Here is a 22,351-nt window from a genome sequence, read left to right on the forward strand (position 1 = left end):
TCAAAGTAAGATTGTTTAGGACAAATCCAGAAGACACGCTGGTGACAGGCTCAGCTCTCCTAAGAAAAGAGCTGGCTCAGTGGCTCAGTACACTGGCTGTTTTTGCAGAGGGCCTGGGTTTGAGTTCCCTGTGACCGCTCATTACCATCTGTAACTCCAGTTCTAGGGGATCTGACGCCCTCTTCTGACCTCCATGGGCACTGCACACATAGATGGAGGCAAAACACCCATACATGCAAAACAATAAGTTAAAAAAAAAAGGTCTGATATTATTTACTTTTTTCAGGAAGACGACCAGTCATGCTAGCGAGAGTTCAGAGCCAGAAAGGAGGGAGAGCATGCCGAAGCACACACAGACACGCCAAGGCAACATACTCTGCGGGAAAGGCTAGCTGATTTCCCAGCAGTCTCACAAATGCGTGCGAGTATAGCTTTCCTGGGATTGAATCAAGGGTCTCACCTAGGCAAGGCAAGTATTTGGCCCCTGAGACACATGTCCAGCCCTCCTCCTATCTTTACCTTAACATGGCTTCCTTCTTTATCAGAGACCAGGGCCACATAGGTGATTTCATGATGTCTGCAGTACTCCTGTAACTCTTCTTGGGACTGCAACAAACAGCGAGACAAATGAACACAGTGTGCCTGGAGCCCCTTCAGGTCATTACAGACAAAGAAAATACTGCTTCCAGTTGTATCCCCAAAGTGAGTTACTAAAGATGCTGACTCCAGGGGACAGGACTGCTCAGGAAGAGGAGCCCAGGATCCCAGGAAGGAGCTCTTGGGCTTTCCCCACTTTCATGACTGTTTTGAAGGACAGCAAACACTAAGGCAGTCGTGACAGAAGAGATTTTCAGTGGCTTCAAGTCTTAACAAAAGGTGCCAAGAACTGTAACACAGACAGCCTTTTAGGAAAGTAGAGGAGTCAGGAAACCGTAGAAGGCAGAAAGCAGAATTAAGCTGGGTATTATGGTTCTTGCCTGTAACCTCAGCACTCAGGAGGCTAAAACAAGAGGATGGTCTATCCCTTAAGAACCTGTCTCACAAAACAGAAATAAAGCAACAGAATACTTTTCTAACATGAAACAAACAATTGATGCTTTTTCTATCACATGATTAAAAACTGATGCTTAGTCTTCTGACAGCAGCTTTTATATGAACATACACAGAGCAGCTGCAGAAGACTCACAGCCAGAGACTTGGCCCATCTGTGTTCCTGGTCATTGCAGGGGTGCCATTAGTGTGGCTAATCTAGAAGGACCCCTCCCTCCATCATCTGTCTGTGACAGTGCAGACACCGGGTATCTGAAGCTCCCACCCCCAATTCTGAAGGGCAGGCCGGTGTCCATGGTGCCACCTTCCTCACCTCCACACCCATAGCAGGAGGAGGTCTGCGGACTTAGACATACCAAGCCCGGAGTAGAGCGCCTGCCCTCGCCATGGCCCCATGTGGATGTCCACATCCTAGTCCCTGGAACCTGCCAATGATTGCCCTGGGCCATCTCGGGCTGAGACTGGCAGAGGTAAGGACAGGAGCCTCAGGGAAGAAGCCGCCACACGGCTGAGTTTAAAAGGGAGGGAGAGTCAAGGAACAGATCCATCCCTAGGGTCCTGCCAATATTAACCCGGGCTTCCAACTTCCAGGAATTAAGCAAACAAAATCACTAAGCCCCTGGGTTTGTGGTCATCTGTTATAGGAACAATCAGAAGTTAATGGAGAGAGTTAACCGACAGTCTCTGGGTGTACACTCTGGCAGGCACGTCAGTTTTTTTTTTTTTCCTTTTTGAATGTAATGTATTTAATTTATGTGTATGTCTCTGCGTATGCATGTCTACACATGTATAGGTACCTGCAGAGGCGAGAAGGGGTTGGATCCCTGGAGCTGGAGTTAGTTGCTGATGTAAACCACTTGACATGGGTGCTGGGAACAGAACTTGGGTCTTCTGGAAGAGCAGCAAGGGCTGCTAACCACTGATTCCTCTCTCCACCTACTATGTCTAACCTTCTGACATTGCTATATGACAGTGGAGTTAGACTCCCGAGAGGCAACACAAACAGGGAACACAAAAGATAATAAAGACAGCAAACGCCCAGCTTCTTTCTTACTCTCATGACCTGAGACAAAGACCTAACAGCATGGCCCTGCTGTTAGCAGACTGCACTAACAAGTCCAAGGCTAGACCAGGACACAGTTATTCAAAGTTTTGGGTCTATCAGCTGTAAATAATAGGACAAAGACTGCTCAAAGACCCTTCAAACTCCCAGCTCTCAAGGAGCCTGGACTTGAGGCTCCAAGACCCGCCTCTGCACAGTTGAGGGTCTCTTTATGTGCCTTGCTGTGTCTGAGATTTTCCCTCCTGCTTCATGTTGTGCTCGAGATTTTTTCTTGCCTTTAACTCTTTGCCAATGGAGACCCTGAGAGAGTACCAGTATCATCTACAAAGCTCACCCTTGAGAACCTCACCACTGAGCTGCAAGTAAGAAGCAACAACAAAAATCTCACTGTTGTAAATAGACTCTGGATTTGGCTGGCCGTATGGTTCCAGGTGGCCGTGGGGTGACGTGCCTGCGAAGGGCTGATTTATCCTCATCCTGTAACATTTCCACTTCATTCACGGCTTCTGTCCCTTACCTGTGACCAGTCATACATGATCTCCGCAGTGATTCCCGCTGTCCAGAGTTTCTGGGTTAGGTTGATGGCCCTGGACATGGACATCTGGCCAACGCTGACAACCAGGAGGTCACAGGAGCTTACTGTAACCTGGTAAGAAGCAGCAGTTATAGCAGGGGAACCCTGCAGTTGTGGGAGAACAGCACCCTGAAATTGTGAAGAGCCACACAGTGCAGATGGCTTTGGTTTAAGATGACATCGTGAAAACAAGACACAGTTAAAAGAACTTATGTCTGTCTTTTAACACAGACATCATTTCAGCAGTCCTTCACCACTAGGAAGGTACATTTCTACCCCTCTCCGGGAAAATGGATCTTGCCTGAAATGGGGAAAGGCATTTTTTAGCTTTATAGACTATAGCTGGGTTTTTGATCAAGTGCATTGACAAAAGTGTGTTAGGAGCTGGACTATTTTATCTATACGGTGTATTACAGATGTGGAGAGAGGCAGGAGAGGTGCCTGGATCTGCAGCAGCGGGAGAGCAGGGGACAGTGCTGAGATGCAAGGACCACGCGACTCTTAGGCTGGACCACAAGGCCATTTCCAGAACACTCAGCCCTACATCTTCAAGGCAGCTCTGTGCTCTTTGTCCCCATCTCCTCAAATCCTAGAGCCATCAGAGAGATGGGTTTTTCTATACTAATGAGATAACTGACTGGAGTGGGGGGTTGACCCTTGGGCAGACTAAGGCAGGCAGGATAAAGGGTGGGGCTTTCAGACACAGCCCCAGTGCCTGGGAGAAGGGGCTAAGTGGATCACTGTTGACCTAATCAACTCCAGTCTGCATGAAGCCTCCACAAACCCACAAAGGTTCAGAGTGCTCCGGAGTGGAGGAAGGAGGCTCTGGGAGGGCAGCCTGTGGATCCCTAGAGGATGGTGCTCAGAAGGCAAAGAAGCGTGATGTGCCTTCCTGAAGAGCCACACTGTCCTCATCTCCTTTATATTAACCGGGTCAACAGTGTTCCCCTGAGTTCTGTCACCTGCTCTAAGCAATGGCTGAACCCAAGGAGGAGGTGATGGGACACTGAGCCACAGTGAGTCAGGTGCACAGACAAAACAAATGGGACTTTCATCTGGCATTGGAAGTGGAGGGGCAGATTTGGGGACCAAACTCTCGGCCTGTGGGGTCTGCCATTGCCACCACGTGGGTGGCTAGAGTCACAAGGGAAGGGAACCATGTCTAGCTCGTGTCTGCGGCTGTGTTGGTCCTCACTTGGTGAGTGAGAGTGTAATTGGGGAGGCTGAGTTCCCAAGTTCAGTAGTGGTGCTAAGCAGTGGCGATGTCTCAAAGCATGCTGGGAAGCAGCAGGACTTACAGGCTCTTCCATGTTGAGGACAGCAGCGAAAATCTTGTCTATGGCTATGCTGACACCCACAGCAGTAGGGACTGGCCCTAGAGCCTGTGGGCCTCTGAACTTGGGGATCTGTGGAGAGACCAGAGGGCTGGTTATGGAATAGGGAAATATGTTGTGGGGAAAGCAATAGTAAAGGAAAAGCAAGCTCTCAAAAGCCTGGCATGATGGTGCATGCCTATAATCTCAGCACTTGGGGGCAGAGGCAGGAGGAGGATCAAGGGTTCAGGGCCAACCTTGGGTATGAGAGAGTCTGAGGCCAGCCTGGGCTGCATGAGACAGTGTATAAAAACAAACAAACAAAAGAGCTCCCACAAACAAACCAAAAAAAACCCAACAACTCCTCCCCCTTCGTAAATAAAACCAAGTTTTGTGTCAGTAATTAGAGTCCAACAACAACAACAAAAAAATGGGGTGTGTGTGTGTCAGAGAATTGAGCACGCATTCAAATTTAGGAAAATATTAACTAGGGTTTTGTCTAAGTCTAAATGGCTCACTGTGCTAGCCGCTAGCTACACGTGACTACCAAGTATCAGAAATCCCCAAGCTGACATGTGCTGTGTGGGTAAAGCACATGCTTGCTGCAGACTCAGAATGATTAAAACCAAGCTTTACAAGTTTCAGTACTTGTTGAAATAGTACTTGGGATATAATAGGCTAAATAAAACTTGGTAGAATTAACCGTGCCCCTGTCCCCCTGCTCTTCCTTTTCTTTGGTTTTTCAAGACAAGGCTTTTCTGTGTAGCCCTGGCTGTTCTGGATCTTGCTCTGTAGACCAGGCTGGCTTCAAACACAGAGATCCACCTGCCTCTGCCTCCCGAGCACTGGGATTAAAGACATGGGCTAGTATTACCCAGTTCCCAATCTATTTATTAGTTAACATCCCTGGGTAATTTAACATCACACATGGTAGGTTCTGGGTTGTGACAGAGTAAACGTGTATCTCTCTGCTGTTTCTGAGCACACTGAGAACCCTGACCATCAGATAGCATCAAATGAGTGTGTAATGTCTTGACTGCGGCGGGGGCTCTGGAGGTCTACATGATGAAACAACGCAGAGTACTCAGCGTGCCCATGACAGTCTACAGTCTGTGCCCAGTGAGATGGGTCAGGAAGGAAATGTGTAAAGGGTCCCAGAGACCTATTCATAAAATCTTTGCAATTTCCAATACGCCTCAGATTATTTATTATTACTATTATTTTGTAGTGTGTGTATGTGTGGAGGTCAGAGGACAACTCTGTGGAGTCAGATCTCTCCTTCCAACTCTAAGGGGTTCCAAGGGTAGAACTCAGATCGTCAGGCTACCATAGCAAGCACCTCTACCCATCTCACTGCCCTGTTGGGTTTTTTTTTTTTTTATTTTTCCCCGAGACAGGGTTTCTCTGTAGCTTTGGTGCCTGTCCCGGGGAACTAGCTCTCGTAGACCAGGCTGGCCTTGAACTCACAGAGATCCACCTGCCTCTGCTGGGATTAAAGGCATGCGCCACCACCGCCCAGCCCCTATCGGTTTTTAATTGGCATATATTCATCGTACCTAGTACTGTATTTTCTAAGGACATTCCATACAACTATATATTACACTTTGACCATTCTCCCCACTCCCTGTTTCCTCCCACCTCTCCCCTTTGCCTCCCTTCTTCATATAGTTTTTGTTTTTTAAAGACAGAGTTTCATGTAGTCAGTCCATGGTAGCTTGAGCGTGATGTGTAGCTGAGTCCGGCTTTGAGCTCCCGTTCCTCCCACCTCTCCCGCCCCTCCTGTGTCACGTCCTAAGAGCTGTCACTGTCTGCTTTGTTTTTATCTCTGTCTGGCCTGGAACTTGGTTTTTTTTTTTTTTTTTTTTTTTTTTTGGTTTTTCGAGACAGGGTTTCTCTGTGGTTTTGGAGCCAGTCCTGGAACTAGCTCTTGTAGACCAGGTTGGTCTTGAACTCACAGAGATTCTGCCTCCCGAGTGTTGGGATTAAAGGTGTGCGCCACCACCGCCCCGCTGGAACTTGTTATGTAGCTCAGGTTGGTCTTGAATTTGCAGCAATCCTCCTGCCTCTGACACCCAACTGCTGGGATTCTATGAGTGCATTGCCATAGTTAGCTCCATGGTGCATTCAGTTTCCTAGACAAATGCTAAGAGGGATTTCATAGGATTTACTGGTTTACCTTTTTGCATCATAGTGAAAAGAATTCAAAATAGTGAGCTGAAGAAGGGCTGGAAGTGAGCCAGGGCTAGTCAACACACAGAGGGCACGCGCTCACCAAGTGAGCCAGGGCTAGTCAACGCATAGAGGGCACGCACTCACCAGCAGGTCATATCTGCCGCCAGCTGCCAGGATCTCAGGCACAACCCTCTGCCTGCGTCTGCTGAAAGCCAGGAACTGGAAGATGACGCCCGTGTGCTGCTGCACCTTGTAAACCAAGCCTAGGTTGATGGAGACCTGCGGAGGGAAGGACAACAACAGGTCGAGGCGTCAGTTGTGGAACATGGACAACAACTGTTTCAATTATTCTGCATGAACGAAAACCTTTGGAAAGATTCGGCAGGAGCTGTTTACTAGCGCCCACTAAGCTCTCCGACAACAGCCCCCTCCCTGAGGCACACACCACAGCGTGGGTGTGTGACAGAAACAGCGACTCTTGCAAAGAAATCCCAAGCTGAGTTTTTACGGAAAAATACAACACTGGATTAGGGCAATAAAACCCACCCCCCTGGAGCCACTCTGAGCACTGCAGGCCCGCATTGCAGGCAAGGAACAGCTGTCAAACCTGTAACTTCACGCCCAGTTTCTTCAGCAGCCCGACAACTTCCTCCAGATCTTTCAAGCCATACTTCACCAGCTGGGCAACACCTGTTTTCTGTTTTATTAGTGAGTTTATTGTTGGCGTTAGGTCTTGCAAATCCCCCTTCTGCTCGATGAACTTGTAGAGTCGACACAGCTGGAAAGCAAAGAGGCCCAGTCAGCTGCCACTCTGCAGAAGGGGACAGTGTGCACAGTGCTTCCACAAGCTGGGGATACATGGAGCCTGCACAGCCCCAAGAGTGGGCGGGGACTTTGGGGTCAGGTAATCCCAGACTTCGCTACAATCCTGAAGATTATCCTTTTCCCCCCAGAGTCCAGTTTGAAGCAGCAAAGAGAAAAGTGAGGCACACAGCCCGCTCAGTGGTGAGCATGGGCCAGGGGGCCTCTCGTGCATCTTCCTCTATAGTAGCCTTGTTCCCCCTTCCTTCCTCCTCCTCATTTCCATTACCACAGGGGCACAGGCGGGTGGGCAGGCCAGACTTGTACAGATATTTACAGTAGAAATTCTCTCTGCTCCCTTTGCTGGAATCATCTTTACTGGAAGCCTGGAGCTGCCTCCTCCTGCAACCCCCTCCCCAGCCTTTGTCCCTTCAGCTCATAGTGGATGCTGGATGTACATGATTTCTGACATTGTCTGATCCTGAGAAGTTCAGTGCCAGGGATGGTGGGCTGTGGCCGACCAGAGTGCCCAGCACACAGCAGAACGAAGAGGCAGTACCTATGGACATAGGGCTGGAGAGAAAGCAACCAGGAGCCAAGCTGGAAATCAGACCAACATGCTAAGCGACACTGCAGGCAGAATCTGGCCCACCTATAAATTGGTACGCCAAACCCAGGAGCTGAACGCTGACTTGCTTAGTGCAGTCAGTTAAGCATAAGTCATGTGCACTTTAAATCCCAAAGAATTTGTTTCTTTCCCTTTTTGAGACAGGGTCTCACTTTATAGCCCTGGAACTCCTTATGCTTCACACTCACAGAGATCTGCTCTGACTCGCGACTCTCCCTTCTCAATGCTAGGATTAAAATAAGTGCCACTTTGCCCGGTCGAGTGTTTCTCTTGTAATTTGCTAAGTTAAAGATAAAAAAAATTAAATACAAAATCATGTCTTTGACTTAATTTTTCCTCCCTGGGCCGGCAATGAAGTCTCCCCCTTCAGAACCGGCCAGGAGCAGTGGAGAAGACTTTGCACACATGTGAATCAGGATGGAGCTCAGTGTCTCTTGGGTTTCAGGATGTCACTGTGAATTAAGATTGGTCAGGAAGCTGGCTCCTGCCCTGCGGTGCTGCTCCCCTCTCCGATGCACCTGGGGCACCATTGGAAAATAACAAAGTCTTCAATGTCATTATTAGATCCCATTTTTTTTCCTTTTAAAACTAGTCAAATACATTTCTTGCTCAGCATCATCAAAGAAAACTTGACATTTTAGCAACAGTGTTTGACATCTGTGAGACATTTTCAAATGTGGCGTTAGCTCAAAGAACCTTCTGGGAATGGAGTCACTGATCTGGACGGTTTTACCCAGATTCCTGGGTATTGTCTACTCTCGGGACCATGTCTGCACATAGGAGCTGGCTGTGGGACATGTGTCGGGGATGTGTAAACATGTTCTTCATGCTGAACCTTAGGCCATTAGGTCACTAATGTCTCCTCCAATAGTAAACAGTGAAGGCTTAACATGCTCATTTCTAAGCTCTGAGTCCTCAGCATCTCATTTACTTTCTATTCTGGTTAGTTTTGTCATATTGATATAAACTAGAGTCACCTGGGAAGAGGGACCCTCAGTCAAGGAATTGCCTCTATCAGGCTGCTGAGCAAGTCACGGGGTGCTAGCCAGTAAGCAGGGTTCTTTGCTTCACCCATCCTGACTTCATGGAAGTGTAAGCCAAATAAGCCCTTTCCTCCTCAAGATCTTTTTTGGTCTTTGGTGTTCACCTTGGTAAGAGAAAGCGAACGAGTGCACCTCCCCTAAATGAAGGGGGGCCGTTTCTGTCGACCATCGCCTGTGGGTGCCCTGTGAAAGTTGTTCCAAAGAGATGAGGGTAGATCCATATTGTGAAGATCCCCCCTCATTCCTCTATGTTTAGGCACATGCCAGCCATACAGTAGGTGTCTGGAGGAGTGAGTGGTTCTATTTGGCTTATCTGCAATCATATTTTAGCCTACAGAGTCTGTGAATTTTGCTGTCACCATAAGATCATGTCATGAAGTTTCAGACAAAGAGCTGTAAAGCTTCTGGGAAAGTTTTTTATTTCTTATTTTTATTTCTTAAGACAGGGTTTTTCTATATCCCCCTGGCTGTCCCGGAACTTGCTCTGCAGACCAGGCTGGCCTCTAACTAGTGCCTCTGCTCCAGCGTGCTGGGGTTAAAGGTGTGCACCGCCGCCTGCAGTTGCTTCTGGGAAAGTCTTTCCTGGGGGCCGGGCTGCAGTTTAGTGGAAGAGTGTGATTGCCTAGCATATGTGGGACCCTAGGTTGAGTGTTTAACACTGCAAAAGAAAATTAAAACCACCCTTTCCTTATATTAACATGGAGGGAAATACACAATGGGGTCTGTTATCGCCCAGGGTCCGGCCACTCAGGTAAGCGTGAATTTACCTGTGCCCGAATGGATTACTGGACATTGGCAGAGATACAGCTGACCTGCTTACCATTCAAGAGTCACCCATTGCTCGCTGGATCAAGCAGAGGGTTTTAGAGGTAGGAGTTAATTTTCCAGAAAAGTAAGAGCTCCAGTTCAGCTCTGAAGAGTAGAGGACCCGGGGTGAGCACAGGAGTATCTAGAAGGATTTGCAGAAATCTGTGCCCTACTTCCACACGACCTGTTTCAGAAGCGGGCAGCTTGGTGCTGGGCCTGCTCAGCAGGAGGCTGTGCCAAGCACAGGCTGTACAAGGGTGATGAAAGAAGGGGCCTGGTGATAAGAAAGGGGGGGGGGGACAGTCAGCACGTGGAGGGCACACACAGAGGGCACTCTTTGATCACAGTGTTCATTTCTCTCTTCTAATCTCAGCGGTTGCCATGGCACCAACACTGGGTGGGGGGAGCTGCATCTGTGAGCAGCAGATGTGAAGTGCTTGCTACTTCACTGCCACAGAAATTTGGTGACATTTTCTGACATCATAAAATGGCAGACAGTGGCGGTCACACCAGCAGAAGGTACTCACGCTGTTAGAAGACAACGACAGGTTACAGAATTTAGCTTCCACCTCTCTCCTTGTCAGCTTCTCGGTCTGATAGAGAACAAAAGGGGACAATGAAAGAGACCTAGTTCCTGGGGGACAGAGGCAGGTTCTGTGAACCCACGCTCAGTCTGCGCTACATAGTGAGACCCTGTCTTAAAAAGCAACAAAACAAAACAGAAAAACCTCAAAACAAAAAGAATGAACTACGAGCCTCCCTCCCCAGCCCCGGGGTCTCTGTCAGTGCCCAGCTGCACTTGGGAGGAAGAGACAGTCTCCAGAAAACAGCAAAGCTGGGCTCTTGAAGTCAGTCTGCCAGATGAGTAAAACGCTGGCCAAGGCTTTCATGTATCAAAAAGTAACAAGAATGAATGTCATAATTCATTCTGCATTAACCACAGATTGTCCACACTGTCACCTCCCCCATAGACACATGATTAGAAATAAAATAGACCGTGACCACAACTGGTTCTGCTGCATCAGAGCAATGCAAAGAGGAGGTGAAGTTCTCAGTGTAGTTTTAGGGTTGCAGGAGTCAGAGGATAACGGGGGGGGGGGGGCTAGTATTGTCATCAGAGCGAGTGCTTACCACAGCATCGTACAGGATGACGTAGACCTGACTCAGTTTATCCTCTGGAATCCCGCAGTGCAGCAGTATTGCCTTCAGTAACATTGTGTGGTTCAAGTAAATGATGTAATTTCTTTCCTAGGATATAGAGAAAAATGCGATTATTTCATTATAAAAGCAAACAGGAATGTGGGCCAAATCTGAAATCCAGTAATTAATTTATTATCCTAATCCCACAGAAGGGCTAAAGTGTAGCATCTTCTCTCCAGGTTTAATTTTCATAACTATCATATCCACAGTGTTATAGTGGAAGGCTGTAACACTTTTATAATATGCACAAAAACACACTGACTGATCTTCAACTACATTAAAGAGCCCAAAAGAGCTCATACAGACTGCCAGCAAGGATCAGTTCAGTGGTAACTGACTTGCAAGCAGAGGGTGGTTAAGGTTATCGTTACTCTCGGCCACAGCGGTCGAAATGACCGCTTACAGTGTGCTGGGACAACCGAAGAGGTGGCCCAGGGGCTCTACCTTGAACAAGCAGGCTGTGCTTGGAGGAAAAAAAAAAATCAAGCAAGCACATGGATGCCCCATGTCAAGAGCTGTGAGGGTTGAGACTAAAAGGTGACCAGCCAGCCAAGCCTGAGGGGCTTCCTAGGAAGAAGGGTTCAAACCATGGCCGGATGAAGACCTTCTGACACATGGACTTCGGTGGCCGACAGTGGGGGATGGCAGGGACTGTGGAGGGAAGAGAACTGCTGAAGAGACACAGGTGCTGGGAGTTAACAGACAGGATGGAGGAGGAACACTGAGGGTTCTGAACAGAGGGAGCGTCACGGGAAGCTAGCCTCATTCTTGAGTTTTTCAAGAATAGGTAGAGAAACAACATTCACCCTACCCCCAACAAATCAGGGTAGAGGTAAGAGTCTAAGATGAAGCTCGAAGCATCATCCTCAAACCCTTCGCCATGGGCTTCAGGGAAGCTGTGATCTGCTCCAGCACCGAGCAAGAGGAGGCAGTGGCTGTGGATTCCCCACCGCACTTAAGGACAAAGGCGAACAACGCCATATTAAAACGCAGAAGGAACCTGAAGGGCGGGAAACTCCTGGATGACTTCATAGATGGTGTAGATGGTCTCGGCAGTGGGCAGAGAGCTGTTGGTGGTAGATGTGACGATATCAAAGGCACATTCCAGGAGCTCTTTGGGATGAAACCGGTCTAACTTGCGAGGTCTGAACACTCGCTCTATGCAATACCTGGAGGAAGAAACAGGCTTTCTCAGGTTGCTAGTTACTGGAAACATATATGTACGAGGAAGTGCTGAGTGTGAGAAATCAAACTGAAGATGGAAAAAAAAAAATCCATGTTGTTCTCAGTGGTTCAAAGCCAGATTTGAACCAGACCAGCTTTGCCTCCCAGTCTACAGCCCAGGCTCCCTGCACTGTTACACGGTTTTGTTGTTACTGTTTTTTGTCTGAAAGAGAAAAGTTACACCAATTTTCCCTTAAGTGATGGCCTTCAACACAGAACCACCACACTTTCTGGCTGACTTAGGTAACTGTGAATTTACAGCACTCAGGGAGCTGTGGTTTCACTTGACGAAAGAAGATGGGAAGGTGTTGGCCTCACCGACAGCAATGCCGCTCAGACTAATGAAGATCCCAGAGTTTGACCCCCGCAGTATCAGAGCGGGCACAGAACCGTCCCTGCTGCCAAGCGCCCGCGTCTCAGCGCTGGGTGCTCTTGCTGAGTTACCTCACTCTCCACAAGCAGCGTCTGTTCCATTACCTGCACAAGGAGCTTCCCAAGGCCACTGGCCATCTGCCCCTCCAATTAAACCTTAAAGGGGCCATCTGAGATCAAGAACAGCCAGATTCTTTTTCCCCAAGCAACCATTTGAAAACATTGTTAGTTATGTTGCCCGGAGACACACAGAAAATGCAGAATAGGTGGCAGGCCTGTTAGGTGACCCGACCGCTTCATTTCTTCTGAAGATAAGATGTCTGGTGACATTCTAGTCATCTGAGGTCAAAGGGGCCCTGGGGCTGGGCTCCCCGACACATGCTGCTCAATACTTCAACCCCAGAATTCTTTCAGTTTCAGAATGAAAAAACCCCACTCTTCCCCGATTTCTTTCCCATGTCTACTCTGTGCTGGGGTCATGTGACTTACCGTTTTAAATTCAGTATGTTATTTCTTGCCACATATCTTGCAAAAGGGACCTGAAAGAAGAAAGTTGTGAAGACCGGTGTCAAGAAGGGACAACTACTCTATTCTTTTAGTTTTTAAAGCAGCTTTGCCCACACATTGTTTTAAGGTATAACTCAGTGGTGCTGGGGTAATCACGAACAGTAAACCCACTTAACAGAGAGGTCAGAACGACTGCATCTACAACGCAGCTCCAGGAGACTGCCGCCCAGCGATCTCCAGCCAGCACACTCAGTGACATCAGCACAGTGATGAAAACAGCCTGCTGATGCACTTCTTTAAAACTCTACCCTAGCCTTTAAGTGACACCCAGGGGTACCCCGAGAGCACTCACCTCTGACATGGTCATGAGTCCTTCAGTGGCAGTGGAATCTAGTCACTGTGGCCTTTCTGAAGTCTCAGAAAAATTCTTTTTTGTTGTCATTGAAAACATCGCTATTTTATTATGCCCATTTGTAATCTGTGTAGGTTATTGGCTATCTATGATTTTTTAAGATGTAGTTAAGGGGCTAGAGATTCATTTTAGTAGGTAAAAAGGCTTGCCATCTGCATTGGTGCACTGGCTAGCTTTTGTGTCAACGGACACAAGTTACGGCCATCTGGGAAGAAGAACTGACATTTGAGGAAATGCTTCCAGACTGTCCTACAGACAAGTATAGGGGTCATTTTCTTGATTGATGATTGACGTGGGAGGGCCCAGCCCACCGTGGGTAATGCTCCCACGGGCTGGTGGTCCTGGGGCAATAAAAAAGCAGGCTGAGCAAGTCACTGGGGGTAGGCCAGTAAGCAGCACTCTTCCATGGCCTCCACAGCAGCTCCTGCCTCCAGGTTCCTGCCCTGACTTCCTTTCATGATAGACTGTGATGTGGAAGTGTAAGATGAAATGAACCCTCTCTTCCCTAAGCGGCTTTTGGTCATGGTGTTTTATCAAAGCAATAGAAACCCTAAGACACCATGTAAACCTAATGACCTGGGATTGAGTCCCAGAATTCACCTAGAAGGACAGAACCAACTCCCAGAAGCTGTCTCCTGGTCTCTATAGACATATTCCTACATATTTCCCTTTCTCTCTCTCACATTCTAAAACAGTTTTAAAATTCTCATTATTATAGTAAAAATGAGTACTATCTCTTAGGGTGAATTTCCTGAGTTCCATATCAGTCTCTTAGAGGAAACTACCCACACATGATCAAACCGATGTTAGACTTCCCAAAGAGATGTGACAGTATTTTTTTTTTTTTGAGACAGGGTTTCTCTGTAGCTTTGGAGCTTGTCCTGGAACTAGCTCTTATGGACTAGGCTGGCCTCGAACTCACAATGATCCGCCTGCTTCTGTGGATAAGATTAAAGGCGCCACCACCGCCTGGCTGTGACAGTATTCTTAATGTGCCAAAATGCAGACAATGGCCTCTCTTAGTTTTTGCCTTTGCCTATCGGTGTATGGAAAAGGAGGTTAACTACCTGCCCTTACCAATCTCTCAGTGACCAGAGAGTAAGAAATCAGCTTTAAGCACAACTATGTGACCTCTGTACTTTTTTTTACTCTTTAATAGAGCCCAAATGGTGATAGGTTTATTCACTTCTATCAAAAAATGATTCCAAACTAATATTAATTAATTATTAATTCCAAACTAATAATTACAAAAAATAATTTCCTTAAAAGGAAAATAAAGGTGCAAAGTACAGAAGGAAGGACCGAGAGTGTAGCTCATGGGATTCACATAATTAGGGCCCCGAGCGCTACTCTGAGTGTGACCACAAGCGTGTGCACAGGGCTCTTGGTCTCTCCTCCCCCCACCCCCCCACCCACATACACATAATATGGGAGGGATTTCCTTTTACATCATAAAAACAAAAGTTGTTTTTGCAATAAGCCTTAACAATTAGACATAAAAAAGAAAAGCAAAGAAGCCTTTGTTGTATTCCTCCTTCTAGGAAAGTACATAGAAATTCTAAGGTCCTTCTTGACACCTTACATTTTGAAGAGGCCAAGACAGGCTGGTGTGCATGGTGACTCACACATGTGTCAGTGTACTCTTTTCACATATATACCAAGTACACGCGACACACACAGCACCTCATGAGCACACAAGTTCCTTTGAACTTAGTTCTTTCTTAAAAAAAATTATTTATTTATTTATTTTGTATACAGTGCTCTGCCTGCATGTATCCCTGCACACCAGAAGAGGGCACCAGATCTCATTACAGATGGTTGTGAGCCACCATGTGGTTGCTGGGAATTGAACTCAGGACCTTTGGAAGAGCAGGCAGAGCTCTTAATCACTGAGCCATCTCTCCAGCCCCCGTACTTAGTTCTTAAACTATCAATATAGTTTGGACATGTTTAAAGATAAGATATAGTAATATATATATATGTGTGTGTGTACATATGTATTTATGTATATATATGTTCATATGTATTTAACCTTATATAGATAAATACTTAATATGTAGACAATTAACTCTAATTTTTAAATACTTTATTTTATGTGTATGTGTGTGTCCCTGAATGTACATGCAGGTATCATGGGCATGTATGTGTCTGCAGAGGTCAGGACAGGGTGACAGATGCCCTGGAACTGGAGCTACAGGCAGCTGTGAACATCCACATGAATGCTGGGAACTGAATCCGGGTCCTTGGCAAGAGCAGTAAGCGCTCTTAACCTCTGAGCCATCTCTCCAGTCCCTCTAATTTGTCTCAGGTGAGTCTCAACACATAATCTGGATGAGCCTTAAATTTGTAATTCTCTTGCTTTAACCTCCAAGTGCTGGGATTAAAGGTGTAGGCCACCATGCCCAGCTAAATTTTTTAAATAGCTTAATATTCCATAATATTGATGACATACATTTAACCACTCTCTTATAGACAAGTATAATTGGTTTCAATTCCCTTTAACACTCATTTACTATGTTATTAAAACAACAAAACCTCTTACAGTATATTGCCATTGCAAAGAATATGGAATGTGTATCAGAAATTTAAAATTTTGGGGGTCAGTGGTCAAGAGCACTTTCTGCTCTTCAGAGCACTGGAGTTCTGTTTTCAGTGCCCAAGATGGATTGCTCACAATTGCTTGTAACTCCAGGTCCAGGGGCCCTCTTCTGGCCTCTGCACACACACAGCATACACTTACATAGATATACACACAAACATTTAAAAAAAGTTTTAAAATGTTTCATTAACTTCCATTACTTTTCTAAAGACTTGGCAATTAATATTCTCATTGGCAGTCTTCCTGAATCCTGGTCATCTCTGGATAACATAAACATCTCTGCAGTCTGCTGAGTAAAGGTGAGCACGTGTGCACAGCCACACACCTGCAGTGTGCTGAGTAAAGGTGAGCACGTGTGCACAGCCACACATCTGCACTGTGTGAGTAAAGGAGAGCACGTGTGCACAGCCACACACCTGCAGTGTGCTGAGTAAAGGTGAGCACGTGTGCACAGCCACACATCTGCACTGTGTGAGTAAAGGAGAGCACGTGTGCACAGCCACACACCTGCAGTGTGCTGAGTAAAGGTGAGCACGTGTGCACAGCCACACATGTCTGGGCATGTCCTCAGCACCCTTTGGAAATCTATCATGTTGTTCATTCCTCCTCTGAGCATTGCCCGGTTATATGCTTTCTTTATGTCTCTATCTGTAGTTTTAGAATGTTCTGGTACTGAGGACAGAACCCGGAGTACTGCACATGCTAAGTGCACACTAGGGGCGGAGCCCTGTCTATCATACTCACTGCACGTTTTCCTCGTATCACGGGGCAGTTACCAATGGGTTGTTAGCAGTCAAGGCGAGAGGAGTGAAAGACTAAGGCTGTTGCTGATTAAGGGAGCCCTGGGGGTCACATGAAAAAGAACTTGGGCAGAAGTCAGCTCACCCAATCAGCTGTTGCAAGCATTAACTGCTCTGAATAGTAACATTTTGGGATTCTACTGAAGATCTAGCTGGGAAGGAAATAATCCCTGCATTCATTTGTCTGAGTTGAGGTTACCTTGTTATAAGGTTACCCTGTGGACCTTAGCATCCGCAATACAGGCTCAAACATTTACTGAACTCTAATGTGTTTTTACTCTGATTATTCTTTTCCTTAAGGAGATATCCCAAATACAGGCCTATAGTGGGGGGTGTCTGGAAGGAGTAATTCTTTAACACAGCAGATATGGCACCCAGGCTGTTGGAGCATCCCGCTCACCCGCAAGTCGAAAGGAAGCATCACCAGCATGCCGCTGTGGTCCATGAACACGGCGGCTTCATTGTGCTCGTATATTTGCCTGTTTCGGGGAAGCAGCAGTGGGGTACACAGCTGAACAGCTCCTACACCAAAATAAAGAAAAAGCAACTGAACCTTGGGTTCTTACGCTGCTTCGGAAACAACCCAGAATGCACACAAACCCAGAGGTGAGTGGCCTGCCCCAGGGTCACTGAACGCCCATCGCCAATATTTCCTTAGTTTTCCAAATGGAGAACCGAGTTAGGGCTAAGTCTGCCAATTTAGCCAGATTTTAGACCCCACAAGCCAACTGTATTTTAGTAGCAAGGCTCGAACAGTCAAACCAGTTTCTCCTCAGCCAGCAGAGCTATGAAAACAAACAAACTTCACATGTCAACTGCTTATAACTGGATATTAATATGCAGTTATACTGAAATCTACCAGTAGTAGGTTTGGTCCCCCCACCCCCCCCCCCGTTTCCTTAAAACAAGGCCTCACTATATTGCCCCACTCACCCTCAAACTCATGAGCCTCTTGCCTTAGCCCCTGTGTGCTGGGATTTCAGGCGCGTACAACCATACCTGGCCTTCCTTTCTCTTCTTTCCTTTGTGTGCACATATGCTGGAAGTTGATAAGTGTTCCTCACTCTCTTTGGTGAGTTCCTCTCACTAAGCCTGGCTCTTACTGACTGAAGTGGCTTGTCTGGCCACTGAGCTCCTAGGATCCTCCTGCCTCTGTGGCCCCTGGCCCCTGGCTGGCGTTACAGATGCATGCTGTCATATCCGGATTTTCCCTGTGGGTGCTAAGGACTGAATGAACTCAGGTCCTCACGCTTGTGTGCAGGCACTCTGCAGATTGAGCCATCTCTTCAGCCCCTGGAAGTACTTCCTACTGATTCTAGAGAACTGTTTGAGAAGGCGTGGATTTTAGAACAGGACGTACCATGCCTTTTAAAGACGCGAATGATGGTCTCACATACAAGCTGCTGAATCTTGGCGGTACGAATCAAGAAGTTGCCCTACAATGAGATCAGTTAAAATGTCATCACTGAGCCTAATCAAGAGTTCCACTAAAATGTCAGTCTGCGCTTGACATTTGGCACTGGGAAGCTCAGTGCCAGGGTCACGGCAGAGGTCTCGACAAGTGTTTCTTTGAATGTATTTAGAGGACAGACATGTATACCTGCTTAAGGGATTTCCTTTTCATCCCATCTAATCATAGTAATTTTAGAAATGAAAAATAAGCAAAAAGACAAAAGAAAGTTACCTGTAGTCATGTAAGAAACTATCCAAGGATAATTTTTTTTTCGAGACAGGGTTTCTCTGTGTAGCTTTGGAGCCTGTCCTGGAACTAGCTCTGTAGACCAGGCTGGCCTTGAACTCACAAAGATCTGCCTGCCTCTGCCTCCCCAGTGCTGGGATTAAAGGTGTGCACCGCCGCCTGGCTTCCATATACACAAAATCCATACTACTTCCCCTACTCATCTATCCTGTAATTACACTACAGGCTAACGATATAGGATTACACGGCAGAGATAACCAATACTGATTATCTATTCACCCGACTTCTTAAATATTCCTCTAGGTTGTTTCAGTTCTTCTGTTTTATATTTTTAGAAATGAAATAATAAAGGCTCCTAAAATTGGCATCTTGACTACTATTCAGTAACTCTCTGGAAGTTTTTAAAGACTCTTGAGATGCTGATAGCTGAAGAGTTCAGGCCAGGCACCAGAGCTGCTAGGGAGCCAGGGAACTTTGTATCAGCTTCCTAGGCTGTGTGCCAGTGCTGGGAGCCACTGTTACCTCCCATGGATCTGAGTGCTTACATGTCCCTGCTTGGTCATCTGGGTCGGGCTCTGTCTCATAGTATCTTGGGTGGGCACAGAGTGAGAAGGGTCAAGAATCAAGTAAGTGATTACCAGCATGGCTCTTCCCTGAGCTACGCACAGTCACACTTTTTGCATGTGCTTTTGGGGTGTTTTGGAACTTAAGAACTCACAGTGGAGAAACAGCTGGTTAAACCCAGTGCATCACTGGGTTCATAAAACCAAACCCAAACCAGAAGTGGGGAGGCTCAGCAGGTGAAGGTACTTGTTGCCTAGCCTGAGAGTTTGGGTTCTATCCCTGAGTCACATGAAGAAACGACAAACTCCTCCACGTGTGCACCATGACATGTATGGCATGTCCACCCCCATAAATAAAAAAAAAAAAAAAACCACACACACAACATGAAGTTTAGATAAACATTAGCCGGGGGGTGTTGGGATGGGAGGAGGGTAAGAAAGGGCAGATGGGGGAATGCGATCAGAACGTATCCTAGACATACATAAAGACTATCAAAGAATAAAGGAGAAAGCCACTGTTTGCGAGGCTCAGCCCACCTTCAGGATGTCACTGTCGTAGGTGTAGTCTATGGCGGGGGAGACGCGCTGGGAGAAGATCTGGCCCATCATGGTGCGGTAGGCCTTCCCGTCTATGTTGGCCAGCGTGTGGTGCAGCACTTCGTGCAGCTCCGACTCCTCCATCTGCGGCGGGGGCAGCAGCTCACTCTTGAGCAGCTCTGTGGCTGTGGGCCGTTTCGCTGGATCATGGTTCAAGAGCCAGGAGATGACGGATTTCTGCAGTGTAACCGGCATACAGCTGGTGAGGCACAGCAGGCAGAGCTCAGGACACTTCTTACACTGACATTTCCGAGAGTTCTGACTGTGTCAGTCGTACCTTGTTATGACCACAGACTTGTGGGTAAATGTCTGGATGATTTCTCGAAAGAGAGAGGCCCTTTCTATATCTCTGTCACCAACAATCCAAACATCCTTAACTCATCAGACCACACAGTAGCTGGGTTAATTCTTAGAAACACATATTACTGTATAAAAAGGGATACGGAGAAAACACCAAAGAGCCCGATGCCTACTGTTCGCACAGGGCAGCTAGCACTGTCAGCGCGGACTACGGTTGTCTTTGCTATTCTCCATTTACGCTATTTACCGTCCCGTTCCCGAATTCCCTTGCTTTATGTTGTTTGTTATGCGTCTGTAGTACAGATCCCTCTGAAACAACAGAAACTTTTGAAAGGTTTCATAAGGACTCTTTCTTCTTTTTAGACAGGGTCTCACTATACAGCTGCCTGGTCTGGAACTTACTATATAGACCATCTTTGAAGAGATCCAGCTGCCTCTGTCTCCCGAGGGCTGGGATTAAAGACGCGTGCTGCCTGAACTATCAGGCAAGCATTTATAACTAATAATAAGTGTTGGAATGGTTATTTGGGAGTGGCTGCCGAGACAGAGAAACTCCGCCTACACCGGTGGTTGAAATAAGTGACTTCTGCCCAACTATCATCGTCAGGAAAAGTCAGTGTCAGGAACGTTTCCCTGCGATGAGCATCAGTGAGTGAAGGCCTCACCACAGCAAACCACTACCAGCAGGAAGAAAGGAGCAGCAGCTAAGCACACGGCCCATGAGGAGCCCCCATGTTCGCTCGGTGCCAGTGTTAGCCTGAGACAACCACACACGCGCACTCGGACAGTTATGGTATATGTGAGAAATGACCTTGCTTTGAAATACTGTGACATTAGCTGCAGAGATAGCTCAGTGGTAGAGCACTTGCCTAGCATGGGGGGGGGGGGGGGCTGGGTTTGATTCCCCCAGCATTATAAAACCAAACAACCCCCAAACCCGAAACAGCAGATCACTTGGAGAGTGTAAGCCTTCCTGCAAAACTGGAATTACTTCAACCACAAAACAGACTAAGGATATAATTTAATTTTTCCCTTCAAGTTCTAAGTTTTATCTAAAGCAACTTGTCAAAAGCTTTTCTTCCCCGCCTCCCACAGCTAAGCTGATGGTCCAGGTAACACTTCAAAGGCACAATTAAACTCACAAAAGAAGTCTGGAGTTTGTTAATTTGCTCTGTCAGACCTTGGCCTTTTTTACAGTGTACCTCAAGTCTAGTAACATTTTAAGAGCTTTGTTTTTTAATATTTCCCCCCCCCCACATTGTTCTTGGAACACAAGAGAATGAGTGGCAGAAGATTACTAATTGAATATGAAGAGAAACAGTAATTAACACCAAGACTGAAGCCACAGCAATGAAAGCAGCAGAATTACCTGCTTGGCGTGCTCTCCATCATCGAAGTCCTCCGGGAACCTGGGCGATGTGGGCTAAGAGAGGATTATATTCAAATCAGCAAGTGCCTGGCAGACTGCCACGGGCAGAGCTTTTATTCATCACAGAAAGATAACCAAAGAGCCAATTAAAATCTGCTACCATGACACCTTCCCCACGCCCCGTGCTCACTCTTCCAGTACACACAGTCTACTAGGGCGGACTTCACCCAAATGACTGCCCAGGTTATGGAAATCACGTCCCTTAAGTTTAAATGAGAGATACTTTAAGTAAGAGACTTGCCCTGACTATCCTCGTCGATAAAAGTCAACACAGGACATATTAAACTTAAGGGTTTCATAGAGACACAAAGTAGGTTTAATGAGATACACAATGAAAAAAAGGCAAAATGTCATCAAATCATCAACCTAAGAGAAAAACTTGGTGTGTGGCGATAGGAGGATCAAGGCCAGCCTGAGTTTGAGGCCGGCTCAGGCTGTATTTAGTTAGCACCAATCCCGATCATTCCTCCAAATCCTCACTTTTCTGATGAACAGGACCTCAACTACAAGATAGTTTAGATATTCTTGAAATGAAAGAACTAAGTAATTTCCTGTTACAGACAGGCAGTCCTCAAGGACACCCTCATCTGGGAACATTCCAGCCCTTGGTTCACTGACACCCCATGAGCTGCTACCCACATGCCACTGCCAAAAGTAATTCAACTATTGTCCAAAGTATCCGTAGGTTTTTAAAAATTCACTAACACGACACCTTCCCCACACCCTGGGCTCACCCCTTCCAGCACACACACACAGTATACAAATGAAGACTTCATCCAAATGACTGCCTAGGTTGTGGAAATCACCTCCCTTAAGTTTAAAAAAGAGAGAATCTAAACCCATCTCAGTGTGTGAGCTATTGACTAACTTTGTTATCTACTATGGTGCTGACAGGATCTTGCTGTACAGTCCAGGCTGGCCTTGAACTCATGACCCTTCCTCTTATATGCTGGGACTGCAGGTGTGCACCACCAAAACAGGCTTGCTGTATGCAATTTAGTTTGCTTGCTTTTGCTCCCCAAGGATGAGCAAGGCTCTCCAGATCTGTGGCTCATAAGTAACTGAGTCTAAATTGCCCAGGCTTTCTCTCTACTTTCTTAATGCCCTGTGTCATGGGCATCCTTGACCTGGCACCCTGCAGCACTCATCTCTATGAGCTCACACAGCAACTGAGGCAAGGGGCAATCTCAAGAACACG

At 46.9% G+C, this 22,351-nt stretch overlaps 1 protein-coding gene across 6 annotated transcripts in view; it reads right to left on the bottom strand.

The window, feature by feature from the left end:
- Positions 1-22,351, bottom strand: part of Eif2ak4 (eukaryotic translation initiation factor 2 alpha kinase 4) — an 87,133-nt gene that overhangs the window by 10,533 nt on the left and 54,249 nt on the right. For all 6 annotated transcript variants that reach the window (XR_007590072.1, XM_050132205.1, XM_050132212.1 and 3 more), the window contains 13 exons: positions 21,094-21,147; positions 19,365-19,601; positions 17,926-18,001; positions 16,966-17,087; positions 12,737-12,786; positions 11,652-11,820; positions 10,583-10,699; positions 9,979-10,044; positions 6,780-6,950; positions 6,317-6,451; positions 3,986-4,093; positions 2,631-2,759; positions 520-606 (listed from right to left, as the gene is read on the bottom strand). Coding sequence is in view for 5 of the 6 variants with exons in the window: in XM_050132205.1 (XP_049988162.1) it covers positions 520-606; positions 2,631-2,759; positions 3,986-4,093; positions 6,317-6,451; positions 6,780-6,950; positions 9,979-10,044; positions 10,583-10,699; positions 11,652-11,820; positions 12,737-12,786; positions 16,966-17,087; positions 17,926-18,001; positions 19,365-19,601; positions 21,094-21,147 (1,521 nt within the window). In the remaining variant the exon portion in view is untranslated. The remainder of the gene's footprint in view (positions 1-519; positions 607-2,630; positions 2,760-3,985; positions 4,094-6,316; positions 6,452-6,779; positions 6,951-9,978; positions 10,045-10,582; positions 10,700-11,651; positions 11,821-12,736; positions 12,787-16,965; positions 17,088-17,925; positions 18,002-19,364; positions 19,602-21,093; positions 21,148-22,351) is intronic.

Source organism: Alexandromys fortis, unplaced genomic scaffold (assembly GCF_014885135.2).
Source record: "Alexandromys fortis isolate MF-2015 unplaced genomic scaffold, M_Fortis_MF-2015_v1.1 scaffold_6, whole genome shotgun sequence".
Lineage (NCBI taxonomy): Eukaryota > Metazoa > Chordata > Mammalia > Rodentia > Cricetidae > Alexandromys > Alexandromys fortis.